This window comes from Syngnathoides biaculeatus, chromosome 10 (assembly GCF_019802595.1).
Source record: "Syngnathoides biaculeatus isolate LvHL_M chromosome 10, ASM1980259v1, whole genome shotgun sequence".
In the NCBI taxonomy this organism is placed as follows: Eukaryota; Metazoa; Chordata; class Actinopteri; order Syngnathiformes; family Syngnathidae; genus Syngnathoides; species Syngnathoides biaculeatus.
Window position 1 is genome coordinate 12,986,042 of NC_084649.1, and position 16,731 is coordinate 13,002,772.

The following is a 16,731-nucleotide window of genomic DNA, read 5'->3' on the forward strand; positions in this document are numbered from 1 at the left end:
AAGAAGACAGGAGCACTTTGAGAGATGAGCATCATATTGAGATGATGGACTCGGCGGAGGTCAAAGTGCAAACACAAACACTCAGTCATCTTGCAACCATTTTCATAACATTGAAAAAACGCTTCATACTCAGAACAATGTTTTCTTTTGCTTGCTGTTAGTCAGAATGAATCCAACTTCTTTCGACTTGCGTCAACCAACTGTGAACAGATTCAAAGCCTCTTTAGGAAACTGTCAATATTTTAGGTGGGCCAATTACGGTAGTTTGTTTCAAAAATGACGTGACGTTAATGAGATGGTAAAATGGGTGACTTGAAAAGAATTGCTGCTTATAAAATAACACATTTCTCTATTTTTCTTTTAAATCTCCTGCACCGGATTTGTATTGGTTGTATTTTTGGCAAAGAATAAATATTTGTTGACTCCCAAAACCCGTCAGGTCGTTTACAATTTTGGAAAACAACAAAAACTTATTCAGCAACTAAGTCCAGTCGCCTCAATTAAAGATTTGCTGATTACGGAAATCCGGATGATCGAGAATCTACGCAAGACATGACGAAAAAATAAAACTTTTCAGCAAGCACTTTGATTTCTTTTATTTACTTTGTAACAGTTAAAAATGATTATTAGGTTAATTATTAGGTTAACCATATTTTAGTACACCAAAGTGGATAAAAAAAAGATATATCTATGATGATGACCTTATTAGAGTTTATTAAGATCTAAATCTTTATGTTGATGAGATCATAAAATATATTTAAAAAAACTAAAAAATATACAAACAAGGATTATGGATCATACAGGTACACATGTGGTAGCAATTTAGTTGCCAAACATTTTACTCACAAATCCCATCGGGTCATTTACAATTTTTTTTTTTTTTTGTGCTTATGGATCATCTTCATACAATTGTTTGCCTAGCCTAGATTCCTCATACACTGATTGATTAAGATCCAACTGTTTTTTTTTAATCAACAATGGCAAATAATTGTCACATAGTTTATTATTTGTTTTCATTTCTCCTACCCTAACTAACCCTTCCAAACTCTGTCAAATGGGTCCGGACTGATTAAGTTGTGCGTGTGCAGCTTATTGGACCACAGGACCCGAAGTGTGTGTGTGTGTGTGTGTGTCCTGTAAGCGACACACACACACACACACACCACACACATTGGCCCGCGGTGTGAATAGTTTGTATACTAGACAGCTTCACTCTCCTCCCTCCACTCCTCCCTTTCCTTCCCTCCTTCAAGAGGGATGAACTCTAGAACAAACCCCCACTGGGGCTCCAACCCCCCCCCCCCACACACACACACGCACACACATGTATGTACACTTACTTCCAAACATGTCATGCCTTTGGCTTTGTACACTCGGAGTGTTACAATAGTTTTTTCCCCCCTCTGTTTGTTTTATTTTTTTCCCCATCTTTTCAACCCCCTTACTGAATACATTATGATTTCGAAGTTGAAGGGACGCCGCGCTCCATTTCACACATCTTATGAGCGCTCCGCTGACCCACTCTTGTTTTTCTTGTTTTGTTTTACCTGTCTTTCAACATCACGGCCGGGCACACAAACACACACTATAATGACACACCGCAGGGAGTAGAGTGGCACAATAACAGCCCGCTGAGCTCTCTCCACACCTTGAGACAATTACCCTCCACCGCCTCGCGGCACCCTGCCCCCTGTTGCTGCTTTGTGCAGGAGAGACACACAAATATGGGGGAATGCGAAAGACGAAGAAGCCTCATTTTCTTTCACTTTTATGAAAAATGCAAGTCGCTACCTCACCGAGCAGGCCGAATTGCTGGCGTTCTGCTCTTTGAAATGGAGAGAAAAAAAACCAACTCGCAAGCACGTCAATTGTGCCTGACACTTTTTAAAGAGAGTCACATTACAAGCGTTCACAATCAGGTTCTTCAGCTATTCATCCCGTCGTCATGTCTGACACAAACACACAGAGCTGAACAATAGCCTCTCTCTCTCTCTCTCTCTCTCTCTCTCTCTCTCTCTCTCTCTCTCTCTCGCTCTCTTTCTCGGTCTTTCTCTCTTGCTCCAGCTCGGCCGCAGATATTTGCACAAAGTCTCACTGCGGCCATCAGAGAGCCCACAAATAAGTCACGAATGTGAGGAGCTCGGCATTCATGAATGTTGGAATGTGCAGCCTACAGAGTGGCAATGGAAATATCTGTGTGAGCACGTGTGTGTGTGTGTGTGTGTGTGTGATAGTAACTTGAAGCAGAGAGTTGTGTGTTTTTCTTTGTGTCTGTCATCACAGCCACTCAGTGCAAGTATACACACATAGTTGTGCATCAGGATGCACACACACACACACACACACACACACACACACACTACAAAAAGTGACTGAATTGATGTGAGGAAACCACTAAAGGAAATACATCGTGTTCATTATAGGGAAGAAGAAAACAAAAATTTCCTCATTCCATGAATAAGGTGACATGTTAAAAGGCTTTTAATGCCGCACAACATTCCACACCAAATTTTCAGGGAAAAAAAAAGTTGCTTTTCTGGTGGTTATAAAAATTCTACGCACCCCTGTTCGAAGGTCAGGTTTTTTATGAAATCATTTCAAAACTTTTTACAGCAGTAACGTGATATATTGCCTGTACAACTCAATTAAAATTGATTTTCCGTCTTTTCAAGAGGGGAAGTAAATATAAACAACTGAGATAATGTGGTTGTACAAGTGTGCACACCCACTTCACTGGGGATGATCCCCCGTTCAGAATTAACTGATCACATTCAATCGGCCCACATCTGCCACCATTTAAAGTTCCTCTGAATAATCCTAAATAAAGTTACACTGTTCTAACAGGCTGTTCCCGAGATTTTTGTTGCGCCTCGCAAAAAGCCTTGAAGCATTTGCACAAACAGGACTGCTTTTTGAAACTGTTCATAATTTCATCCATTTTGCCTAAGGCCGGAATTCCATCTGAAGAATTGCATGTATATGAAAAATCCAGAGCGTCCAGGGGGATTTGGGATTCAAAAAAAAAAAAAAAAAGAAAAGCTCCTAATGTGTTTGTACAGATTGCTGCTTCCATTAGGAAAATAAAAGACATCTTATTGTATGTGTGAATAGGCTGCCAGCAGCTTTTGAAGTGGATACTGTATGTGCGTACCAATGTTTCATCTCATTAGGGAGCGCCGCACGCGGATTAATTAGCAAAATAATGAGAGATCACTGCAGCTTTATTTGATGCAAAGGAATGGCCATGCGATCTGGACAGAAACCCTCAGAGAACTATTTCAAACAACCAAAGCAGGACCTTGTTGGCATGTTAGCAATTAGTATTCAAAAGACGCCATCCATCAAGTAGCTTTACACCTCGACGCTGCCAAGCGAGGGCACCCATCGAGAATTGGGTGTCACCATCAATCAAAACATTGAACTCAAACGTGCAAAATAGCTGAGTGCGCCGTCTTAGCTATTTTGCATGATTATAATTTTTTTCTTGCTTCGATTAGATGTAAAATGATCTGAATTCCTTTTCAATGCTGCTGTTTACATTTGTTTTTACTTTGGTGTGTGTTTGTATATTATTGCTACAGGCGCATTTTGTGTGTGTGAATTTTGCTGCCGTGGCAACGTAATTTCTCTCACTTCTCTGCTTAATTTCCAGACGTTCTGGATGGTTAACATCTCAGCCTTACACTCGGAGGTTCTGGGTTTAAATCTCAGCTCAAGGCCTGTCCTCTGTGGAGTTGGTATGCTCTCCCCATGCTTTCCTCAAACATTGAATAAACGTGTATGTTAGGTTGAAACTGTCCACAGCTGCAAATACGAATGTAAATGGTTCTGGGATGGGATTGGCTCAACTAATGAGGGCAAGCGCGTTATGAAATGGATGAATGGAGGGATGGAACTATCCATCCATCCATTTTCTCAGCCGCTTATCCTCACAATGGTCACAGGAGTGCTGGAGCCTATCCCAGCTGTCATCAGGCAAGAGGCGGGGTACACTTTGAACTGGTTGCCAGCCAATCGCACTCATAGTCACATCGAGGGGCAATTTAGAGTGTCCAATTAATGTTGCGTGTTTTTGGGATGTGGGAGGAAACTCACGCAGGCACGGGGAGAACATGCAAACTCCACACAGGGGGGAAAGGAATTTGAATCCCGGTGTGATGGTCTGAGCGCTCCCCTCTGCTGAAAAGTCTCCTTGTGATTAATGCACATGCGTTACTAACAGGGGAACTCTGGGTATGTAGCAGACGCTTACTGCGAAATCCTCCGGTCTCATAGTTCCCCTTTTTCTACATAGAGGGAGCTAACATACATTTTAACCTAACCTTGAAACAAAAGTTGATGAAAAGATATACACATATATGTACGTTCATTGTGTTCATCTTTCTGAGACGTCCATAGCAAACATGAACACTCGGCGACAGGTTGTCTAATGGTACATGTCGAAGCATGGATGGGGATGTTTCAGACTGGACGGAAGTTTACAAAATATACATGCATGCACCTTAATCACAAGGAGACTTTTCTGCACCGGCAGCGCTCAGACCGTCACACCAGGATGCAATTATCCTAGCAATACATAGTATTTTAAATTGTTCTGAACTTCAATTACCAAGGTATCTTGATAGAACTATTGTAATTACAATTACCGTCTGCTGCCTGCCTCTGTTTTCCATCACGATGACCACTAAATCTTAACTGACTTAAATGACTTAAGTGCAAGTCCGGCACATCTGTCGTCACGTGCGATAAAGTAGCGCGGGCGACATGTTAGAGATGTAATCACATGCTGTGAGCTACTAGCCTGGTGAAATATATGCTGCAATAGGCTCCACTAAAACGACTGCAGATCAAATGATAGCAGCTGCTCGGGGAGCGTGCACACACACACACAACACACACACACACACACACACACACACACACACACACACACGCGCGCAAACAGACTGACAGGCATGTTGGGCCCGATGCCCATTTCACAGCATAGTGGCACACATAACATGCTGTGTAAATTGTTTGATTTGGACAGTGCACTAGCTACCACCTCGGTGCTGCCTTGTTCTTTTTGCGTGTCCCTCTCCACTGGGAGCATCGCATTGTGGCTCCAATATTATGCAGCTGGCCGGGACGTGACTTCAGACTGACTGCAGCGGGCTAATGTAGGAGCTACAGTCAGCGGGGGATGTTCAGGTGGGTGTCGGTTACATACTGCAAATACGACTACAGTATTTATTTCTGGGACAGTAAATATTAGAGTCTTAGGGACGGCAGTCAAATGGGCTCGGCTTTGGAAGCGGGAAGCTGCGGGAGAAAGAATGAAAATGTGAAAGAAATGTCAGTTTGCTTCCTGAACAATTTGCCCTTCAGCAATGCATCATCCAAAACTTCTGACTTAAAATACTATTAAAATGGATGTAAGCACCTCGGTGTGACTACATATTAATTCTTAAAAGTCGCATGAACATACCCGGACTATTCTATCGGAAACGCGATTCCTCTCGCGCTCATCAATTGAACATTGGAACTGTTGCAGAAATATGGCCAAGTCTAACTTTACATTAATTTCCAAGAAAAGAGGATTCGTGCGGGAACTGACAAGGAAAATCAATTATTCATTTTCAAGAAGCCAATATTTTAAAGCACAAATATGGAAGAAAAAGCTACCAGCTTTACAAAACGATGGCATATCTATGAAGAGCTCTTTTCCAAAATGTCCTTCTATTGTGTATTGTGTACTGTAGATTGTGTTATCTTCTGTTTTTCAGACTGAGACAATGAATTGTTTCAACAGTATAAAATGTACAAATCTAGGGAAACAATCTCATCAAAATCCAATTTATAGTATGCAAATCCACACATCTGTGCATCTAATACAAGTATTTCTAACTACAAAAGTGTTTCCATTCATATTAAAATTACAATAGACTGAAAATGGTCCATTTTTTTAATCTTATACTTTGCATTTAATCTTCCCTTTTCATACTAGTCTTGACTTTTGATTGGCATCCAATAATTCTGAGAGTATTTTAGTAGCAATGTCAAAAGTTGACAAACTGGAGGAGCATTCAGCCCCCCCCCCTTTTTTTTTTGCTTTTGAATGTCACCATAAGTGCAAGAGCCAAAGCAGAGCTCCTTTGTGAAGAAAAAAAAAAAAGGTTGTAACGGATAACTTTACAACTCTGGACTAACACAGTACAGATGTAGTATTTTGTGATGTGAAAACTTGAATGACAAATAAAGCAGTTTTGATGGTGGTCAACTGATTTGCTCAGAGTTTAAAACAGATATTCTTTCATGTTTTCTTCCAACCATAAACTTTGTAAAAATTGAGTTCGTTAAAGTGATGTAACATAAATATAGCATCTTGTCAGTCAAGAGGATACATTCATGGATGTATGAGATAACCTGGATGAAGCCTCTTTATTCTCAGAGTTCACCACCCCTGATTTACCGTCAACGTGAGAGTGGATTTGGTCTCATTCAACCTTCCTTCTTTCAAATTGACTCTGACAACAAATAAATAGATAATATTGATTTTTAAAAAAATAAAACATCACATTATCATTCTTAAGAAAAACGGGCAACCTCAGAAAGGAACAACTGTATTTACTTGTATGTATATTTCTATACGGGCTCTTGCACAGCTAGGCATTCAAAGCACAATAGCGCCCCCTGAAGGCTAAAAGACACAGTCTCATGCTTCATTTCAAGGCGCATCTCAACTTGAAAAAGCCCTTTCAAAAACAAGCACAGCTCACACTAAAGTCCTGTAGACAAATTTAAGCCTCAAAATAGCCCTAAAAGTCCCCCAAATTGAGAGGAATTCAACTGTTGTGCACACAGCACAGAAAGTGTCATGTGCACAAGTGTGTGACTGAGATTAAAAATGCCAATTCTTCACGCATTTTATAATCACCACGAGAATATGACCTCAACTGCATTTCTGAGCCAGTTCTGGCCATTAACTGGAATTTTAGAGGTTTTTTTCTTTGTACGTTGATCAATTTGGGACGCGACTTCATTAGAAGCGCTGAGATTCGAACGCAGAACCACTCAACTGGAAGATGTACAACCGCTGCCAACCACGTTGTACATTATTATAAATTATAATCTGTAAATAAAACCTGTAACGCTGTCACTAATGAATCTATTTAGAATCGATTCTGTGATTATTGATTGAATAATCCAATATTATTTGACTCTAAAAAAAAAAAAAAATCTTTAATACTAACATGCATTTTATTCTCATTGGAGGGATGGACCGCGATCCTTAAACTGTATATTTTGTGCGGTCTAAATTGGGTGTGATGGTGTGGCGGAACAGCTGGTTAGTGTGTTAGCCTCACAGTTCGGAGGATCTGGGTTGAAATCCCGTCCTCGCCTGTGTGGAGTTTGCCTGTTCTCCCCGTGCTTGTGTGGATTTTCTGCGGGCACTCCAGTTTCATGCATTAATGGGAGACTCTAAATTGCCCGTAGGTGTGATTGAGTGCTGATGGTTGTTTGCTTCTATGTGCCCTGGCAACCAGTCCAGGGTGTACCCCACCTCCTAACCGAAGAATGCTAGGGTACACACCAGCACTCCTGTGACCATTGTGAGGATAAGCGGCTCAGATAACGGATGAATACATTGGGTGTACAGAATTTGAAACTTTTGAAAATTTTATAATGGTTAGCTATAGCAATTAGCATCATCATGCTAGACTTTGGCGGATTATTTGATCCCCCCCAGCCTGAAAGAGCAGCGGAACAGTTGACTGTATGCTGGCACCCAGCCGCGTGTTTGAAAAACAAAATTGAATTTGAGACATTACTTACACAACGCCGCCATCTCTTTGGGAAGGTCTGCCCCAAAGCGACCAAAAAGGTTGCTGCTGGCCAGCAGGTCAAAGGGGGAGTGGCTCCTCATGGCGTTGAAGGGGAAAGGGTACATGGTGCGAGGGAAGCCAGCCATATGACGCAGTTGATGCTCCCTGTTGGTTGCCATGGTCGCACGAATTAGCTGGCGTTGTAAGTCTGGTGGTTTTTAGCGGGATTTTGTTGACGCCTCGGTGGTGGTCAGGAGCCGCGGGTGAGCGTGAAAAAGGCCGGTGCCATTCAGCGTCTGCTGGTTGGGATGCAGGGAGGTGAGGCGGGTGATGCTGACAGCCTCCCAGGGACCAGGTCGGGAAGAGCCTGGCCACGGTCTGGAGAGAACAGAAGACAGAAGCAAACGGAGACTGAGCAGTGATATGCTAGAACTAGAGAAAGGTTTCTCTGCAACTCACTTCCAATCAAATGAATGTGGAAAACCGATCGTGCAGCTCAAGTAAAGAACAAAAAGAGAAAGAGGCTGGTGAAGAAAAGTGGGAAAAGAAACAAGCCTTTCTCTTCTGCTCACTTTCCCAAATGGCGTAATGATTTCAGGCAATGCCATATGATTTCAATCAGCACAACTGGATTATAAAGGCTCTCTGTGTTCCCTTTGCCAGCCTGCCAGCAACATGCGTAAAATTAACCCCTAACAACAACACGCGCGCGCAAAACTAAGTCGTGCTCATCGTAGCCCACAGGAGGCCCTCAGCGCTTTCGCTTTGCTCAAGGTCGCCGGCGATCCCGTCCCACCTTTTCCGTCTTTTTGGACTCTCGCTGCGTCTCGGCCACCCGCCGAAAAAAAGTTAGACGAGAGCTGCCCTCTCTTGTTTCTTTCTCATTCCCTTCAGTGATTTCACGAGTGGGCGGGGCTTACATCTCTGTGGTAGAGCTGTGGTAAATACAGCTCAGCCAAAGAATGTCTTGTTGTTTTGGGCCTGCTTCAGCATGCGAATCAAACGCACACACACACACACACACACACACACACACACACACACCACACACACACACACACGAACACAGGCCGAGGGAGAGCGATCTGAATATACAAATGTCTTCCACTGAAAGAGGAATATTGTGAATCAGCAGGAATAACGGCAAAAATAGTCACAGTAGAAAGAAGTAAAGGCAAATCCCTGCTCGGCTGTCGTTGTTATCACAGGTACACGCTGTCAAACACAACTGCTTGTCACTTTCAGAGAAGCCGCAGCGGGTCACCTCATACCTGCTGGAAATGCAAACTCTCTCTCGTACAAACGAAGGCAAAAACGCACACGCGGTATACATGCTCACGTAGCTGGAATAGATTTCAGAGTTTCATTGTAAGAACGTTTAGACCTTCAAGCTCACATTTTGGTTGGGACAATAGCCTCACTGCTGTCCAAAAACAACACTCTCACTTACTCGCAATAATCCACAAGCCCCAGTTTGAAAAGTTTTTATAGGACTTGCTCCTCTAAAAAAGAAAGTACATCCAGTGTACACAATTGTTCATTTTGATTGGTATTTACGTCAGGAAGTTTGCACCTCAACTTTCTGAATGCAGTAAATTTTGCAGGACACAGGGACAAAACAAACACCCCTTAAAAAAAATTATAAAAAAACCTACATTACTAGTTCTGGGGCGGCACGGTAGGCCAGCTGGTAAAGCGTTGGCCTTGCAGTTCGGAGGTACCGGGTTTGATCCCGGCCCCGCCCGTGTGGAGTTTGCATGTTCTCCCCGTGCCTGCGTGAGTTTCCTCCCACATCGCAAAAAGATGCAACATTAATTGGACACTCTAAATTGCCCCGAGGTGTGATTGTGAGTGCAGCTGTTTGTCTCAATGTGCCCTGCGATTGGCTGGAAACCAGTTCAGGGTGCACCCTGGCTCCTGCCTGTTGACAGCCTTGTGAAGATAAGCAGCAAAGAAAATGGATATTACTAGCTCTACAATTTTGAATCTCAAACTATAAATTACAAAACACTTAAACATTTAACATTCATCTTACTACACTATCAGTGAAAACAAACTGTTTACAGATGATTTGATTTTGAAAAAAAAAAAGAAAAAATGTACATGCAGGAAAACTCTCATTTCCACTGACAACCCAGGCTAATTTGAGCTCCTCCCAGACATACAAAATATTTGCCTTTAAATCAAGATTTATGACTTCAACAATACTTCCTTGATGCCAATTACAAATTTCTGAGTAGCCAAACATGTTAGAGCATTAGAGAAAAATCATAAAAATATGCTAATAGGTGGCCTTTACAACTGGCAAAATTTGCACAGGTTCACCGTATTTAAAGTACATTTATGTAAGACTCTGCGGCAATACCTTTTACAGTGAATATAAAACATCTACACAGCCCTGTTCAAACACCCGATTTTTCAGATACAAAGAAATGAGACCAAAATGAATCGTTTCAAAACTGTTTCTATTAATGCAACTTATAACCGTTGCAACTGAATGGATTATTTTCATCTTTTTTATAGGGGAGGTTAAAAAAAAGTAGATATGTGCAAACCCTCTTATAAATAAATAGAGATCTGTGTCACACACCCAAAAAAAAGTTCTAAAAGACTTTCCATGATATTTTTTTTCTTTCCAGCAGAGGCCTGAAGGTTTTGTGCTCACAATTACAGCTATTTAGAATTGTTCACAATTCCCTCCACCTTAACAAAGACCCCCTTTCTAGCTGAAGAAAAAACAGCCGCAAAGCATGATGGCATGATGGCGCATGGTTCACTTATACTGTCAGTACAGTATGGTCTTTTTTTAGATGATCCGTTTGTGCCAAACATACACATTTGGCCTCCAGCATGGAAGATTTTGCCATGATGCGATGACACCGAGGTTGAATGTTTTGGCCGTAAATTCCAAAAGGTACGTTTGACGCAAGCACTATGCTGTTCATGACCAAAAGAATATCATACCCAGGCTTTGGAGTCAAAGTAGAGGGAATTATGAAGTCAGTGTTGAGGCAAAACAGTCAGGCTTCTGCTAGAAAACAAAAAAAAAAAAAAAAAAGTCACAAAAAGCCTACAAGAACAGTTTATTCACTAAATGGGGCATGTATTATTTTAATATCCACGTTACCTCTGACAAGCATAAAAAGCTGAGGTGATAGTTTTTTGGTAAGTTCAGTAATTACACGATAAGCAATTTGCTACGGGAAGGGCCAAGGAAGAATTTTGGTGAAGGTCTGGCTTAAGGTGCACAATCAGCTTTCCCGTGTTGGCCATCCAGTTTACGTGAGCATTGATGTGCGCGGCAGTGACACCACATTGAGCAAAGAGCTCTCCGACGAAAAACCTTGCCCTTTACAATTCACGTCACCTTCAGCATTTTTAAAATGTTTTATTTTAACTAGACAAAATAATAACGCTTTGGTATGAATGGAGTTCTCATATTGTCCGCTGCATAAGATCACGCACCAGACAAGTAAGAGCCGCTCATTTTAGGTATTGCTTCTTTTAAATTAATAGACGGAGTCCTCGGGTTAAGACGGTCTCGACCCAAGACGTTTCAACTTTATGACGTTCATCCCCCCGTCCGCCATTTTGTCCGGCTAATGCTTGTCCGTGTTTGTGCGCCGGGAGTATCTTTGCATTTTTTGACCTCCTTTTTAGACATTATGGCCCCAAAGAAGAAAGCTGTATCTTTTAGCAATGCTTCTGCAGCCAAAAGAAAATCCATTACCAAGGAAACAAAGCTCAAGATCATAAAAAGATGTGAGAGGAGTGACGCCAACACCACCAAGGCTTCAGTCGGTCAACGGTGGTGACACTTATTAAAGATAAAGCCCGTATTTTAGCGCATGTGAAGGGTTCCGTTCCTATGTCGGATACAATGATCGCAAAACAAGGTTCTTTGACACTTGTCGAGATGGAGAGGATTGAGGACCAGTTTCCTTCCCAATAGCTAAGCACAGCCTCCCCTTCTTCTTTTCCATCCACCTCTCAGCAGTAATGCTAAGTAGATCATATTGCTTATTCCAGCGTATTTGGTTTTTCCACAAAATATTTTGATGTAAACCCTGACTTTAATGGAGGAATCCGATTTAAGTCGAAATTCGAGTTAAGTCGCTACTGAAGGAACGGATCTCAGTCGTGGACCGAGGACTCCCTGTGTATTATAACTCACTCTGAAGGTACATTTTTACTTTCTTTGTCTTTTTTTTTTTTTTTTTCAAAATATATCAAACATGACTCTGGAAATCATCAAATTTCATGAGCATTAATAATACAGTGCATTGAGTAACTTTAGAATGACAAATCAGCAGTTGTCATTACAGTAAGAGTCTTTTGCTATTTCTTCCCCCCACTCTAACACACAAAGTCAGCGTAGTCAATGTTGTTTTTAAAGTCATATTTCCCATATTGACATATTTCTGTAACTGCTCGGCTCCACTGCGGTTTTTCTTCACCGCGAGGGCCAGTTGGGGAGAGTCCCTGCAACTATTTCCACAAAGAACTTGACTGTTTGTCGATCAAAGAATGTCAAACACCGGTTGGACAAAGTAGGGAGGTACTGGAGTTAAAAAAAAAAAAAAAAAAAATTATACACATGCACATGTGGAGAATGCCACATTTAAGAAACCTTAACATGCACATGCCTGCGTAAAAGAGGAACACCGACACATGCAAGCAGAGACATGCAGCCGGCAGAAGTGCATGTACACAGATGTTCGGCACATTTAACCCTTTGAGGTCAAGGACTTTCTCTGCCCCCCTGAATGTTGGATCTACGTGTATCGTCTTAAAAATAATTTTCTTTGCTCAGCACAAACCTGTGTTATTTTCGAAATTGCACGCTGCTTTGAAAATACGATCAAGTTAGAGTGAAGCCAAGAGAAACTAGTCAAATAGAGTTTCATTACAATTGACTTTCAAAACAAGAATCTAGATAAATATTGATCAACATTTCATATACTTGCTCTTCCAGCTATCCCAGCGCGGACAAACCTGAGAGGGTTAATCGTGTTCAGCGGCGAATAATCACGTCGGCAACGCAGCCGATTCACGCGAGCTGAAGCGTCATTGAAAGCTGCAATTGACCTTGAAGAATGAAGGAATAAATATAGGACAGAGAATCCCCTCCACAGATGTAGCCTTTGGGTCACTCAGGTTTACTGAGACTCTTTAGCAAAATCAAACCCAAAAAGCCCAAGTATGAAAGCCAGATGTATTAAAAGGTTTGCCATGCAGTGGGGGGGGGGGGGGAAAGTGTTGAAAGCTGAAAAAAAGATGGCGAAAGCGAGCATGAGGAACACGGGAAGGCGTTCCAAGCATCTGGCTGGCCATGTGTAAGAGTGGAGTGCTATTAATTAGAGGTGCATTGGAAAGTGGATTAATAAGAGAAAGAAGGGACCGACTGTGGTGGAACAGCATGGGGCAACAAGAAAGCAGACAAAGTCGTTATAGGCAGCAAACATAAAAATAAAGAAACACTTTTATTTCTGCTAATAAACGATGCAGAGGCATGGTTTCTTTCGCTCTAATGAGTAACACCCTCCGCCCGCCCCCGCGCTCTGCCTCCAGGGGGAATACACCTTGGGTAGGGCAACAAAAGTGGCGCTGTGTCTCCAGGCCTCAATGCTGCTTTATGAGCGCAGGCTGGGTCAGGTCAGACTGGGTCACCTGGTGCCGGTCCTGCTGACACACACGCTCACATATACGCATAAACTGCTGCGGCTTTTCCCAGACAATGGCGATGAAAAACAGCCTTGGTGTAAAGACGATGAATGGGGCTTTCCATCGGACTGTCTTCTCCAACAAGTTGCTACATAAGTTACCATCAGTTGTGCTTATTTTCTCTCGATTTCCACATCTAAACAGTTGAAATGACATAAACCTTTTCAATCACGTGTCCCGCCATTTGTGAGGCGAGTCATCTGGATCTAGTTATCCTTTGTAAATGTGACTGGATTTTATAGTTTTTCCAAATCAGCTTGAGCTCGGAGTTACAGTATGAAACACAGACGGTCATTACTGAGAGTCACTCTGGCAACGTGTCCACATCACCGTTTCAAGTTCATTTCATTAAGGCCCTCATGCACATAAGAATTCCCGAGGAACAGAAAACAACTGAGTCTGCATCACACCACATTTCTGGTCAAAAGACAGAAAAACAAACACATCGAAGTGTGGTACTTTTTAGATGGGTTTTTGACCAAACCAGACACTTGTCAATTTTTTTTTGTTTATTACCTTGGCCACTTAAACACGCACAAAGCAGGAGTAAATTGGTTAGCTGCCGACCGTTCGGCTTCCGTGTCAGGGCTCATTTGTGGACATCGAGAAGGACAAGTGGGACAACTGTAGGCAGGGACCTCATTTGTGCGTCCTGCATCCTGGAAGCAAAATAAACACGCAAAACATCCATCCATCCATTTTCTTAGCCGCTTATTCTCACAAGGGTCGCGGTGAGTGCTGGAGCCTGTCCCAGTTGTCAATGGGCAGGAGGCAGGGTACACCCTGAATTGGTTGCCAGCCCATCGCAGGGCACATCGAGACAAACAGCCGCACTCACAATCATACCTCGGGGCAATTTGAAGTCTCCAATTAATGTTGCATGTTTTTAGGATGTCGGAGGAAACCGGAGTGCCCGGAGAAAACCCACACAGGCACGGGGAGAACATGCAAACTCCACACAGGTGGGTCCGGGATTGAACCCAGGAACTGTGAGGCCAATGCTTTACTAGCTGATCCACCGTGCCACCAAGCAAATCAATGAATCAAAAAATAAAAAAACGGCGTGAGAGATGTAAAAGGCTTTGTGAATGTGGATCTGCTGACGCACAGCATTGCTTGCCTACTTATGTGCGCAAGGCTCAGACAAAGCGGTCTCTCATCGCAATTTCCGGGTGGAAATTTGCATTTTGCGCGCCTTTCAACACATTGAAAAGCAAAAGTGGAAATCAGGTTTACTGCGAAGACAGGACACGGCAATGACGCGTATGATTCGACGCGCTCACGTCACCGATGCGGTGACGCAGAAGTGGAGCGCCTAATTTACATGCGGCAAGACGGCGGTTGCAAAATGCGATGAGAAATTGAGAGAGAAAAAAAAGACGGTTGTGCTCACATTTGATTACCTGAGCAGAATTTGTAGAATGTGTACAAGTCCTTCTTTTGCTTTAATCTCATTATGCATAGAAAAGATCAACGATACAATTGTTCATCTTGAAGGTTTTTGTGAAAACATTGTCCTAAACATAATTGCTATTGTGGCAGCGCTAAAGACCATATTGATAGAGAGCAAGCGCAATGGAGAATACAAAAAAAATGTACAAACTATAAAAGATTAAAGCGCAACAACTGTAATGAAAATCTAGCAGAAGATTATCTGTATTCTGTGATGATCACTCATCGTTCCAGGGCTGCGACTCATTGTTTCCATGACAGCTTCAAGTGTAAAATGATCTATGTATAGGCCTTGATTATCAAAGATAAAAGATGTAGTAAGTTTTAAAAAAATATATATATTCCAAGGCACCACTGATCCTTACTTTACTTGCTGTGATGAATACAAGCAGCGATAAACAGTCAAAAGCCAACAAGGCCAATCCTAATTCATGAGTGTACTGCACACAAACAATGAATCTGTTACAACATCACATCTGTAAAAAAAAAAAAAAAAAAAATCTTTGATCGTGTTATTGTGTTGCAAGTTTGTACAAAGAGTGCTCACAAAATGAGAAGTTGTGAGGTGTTCACAAAGTTTTGAAGCAAATACTGTAGGGCGGTTCTGTTGAGTTTAGCACACAATATTTACTGTTTCCATGGTCAGTACTCGTGAATTGTACCAAAATAACTTATGAACCATTTTGTGGCACCATCCATTTTGGTACAGCGTCAGACCGCAGTGGAAACAGACAAGCAGACTTGTCACTTCAGTGTGACAACAAGTATGTAAGAGAAAGAACGCAAAACAAAATCTGCATCTAGCAAGTGTAATCATTAAGGACATGAAATGCTTGATGTCCTCCATTGTTGCCCTTTGATTTCTGTGTCACGCTAAAAAAAAACTGTACCACGGAGAGCAGAAACGAATTCGACCATTTTATGGAAAAAGGTTTTTGACTGCTGTAAGCAATTATGGGTTAGCGCCATGCCACTGACATTGACAAAAATCCACTTTAAAGGCGCCAAACCTCTCTGATGACCCTTTGGAACCTTCTGATTAAATGAAGGCTGCATTACTGGTCACTTTCAAAACCAATTTAAAAGCCAACAGTAAGTAAGCCAAGGTCCCTGCAACGCTAACCGTAAAGTATCTTTTTTTTGCAAGCCCTGTAAATTTTCCTACACAGTATATACAGTAGTAAAGCTTTTCTAATCTTATTATAACAATCAGTGTGCTATTGTGGCTGCTTACAAAAGCACAGATCTTGTAGATCTTCACTATGAAAAGCAAAATATCACAACTTTAGTCAAAAGCAACAATTTTAGATGATCTAGTTATCTGAGCAATTTGTATAGCAGCAAGGATTGCGATTGGTTATCCTTTATGTCTTTCTGACTTTCCACATTGGAAAGTTTAAAAGGGAAATCCAGTGCTTTGCATGAACAGTGTATCCAATGGGTCATGAAATATGTCCCCTTTTGACAATGTGATGTTAAATCCTCTCTCATTTATTAGTGTTTTGAGAAGATTTTTATCGACAATTACGAATTTTCAGGGGCATTGCCATTTTCATGAGTCATATGACCTATGTGCGCTGAGGTGACGTGTACCGTGCTGTTCCAATCGCTTGATTAGATGGGACAACATTTATGCCCAGCGCCGATTTCTCGGATTTATCCTCATCTGATGAAGAAATAGCAGTATCGGTTGATCGGGAAGACGGAGGAATACTTCCATACAGATTTGAACCTGTGGCTGTAATTAATG

General features: G+C 41.9%; 1 protein-coding gene across 4 annotated transcripts in view; it reads right to left on the bottom strand.

Moving 5' to 3' along the window:
• Window positions 1-16,731, bottom strand: part of LOC133507823 (retinoic acid receptor gamma-A-like) — a 71,433-nt gene that overhangs the window by 14,158 nt on the left and 40,544 nt on the right. For all 4 annotated transcript variants that reach the window (XM_061833299.1, XM_061833298.1, XM_061833297.1 and 1 more), the window contains one exon: window positions 7,816-8,183. In XM_061833299.1, coding sequence (XP_061689283.1) covers window positions 7,816-7,984 — 169 coding nt within the window. In that variant the 5' untranslated portion in view covers window positions 7,985-8,183. The remainder of the gene's footprint in view (window positions 1-7,815; window positions 8,184-16,731) is intronic.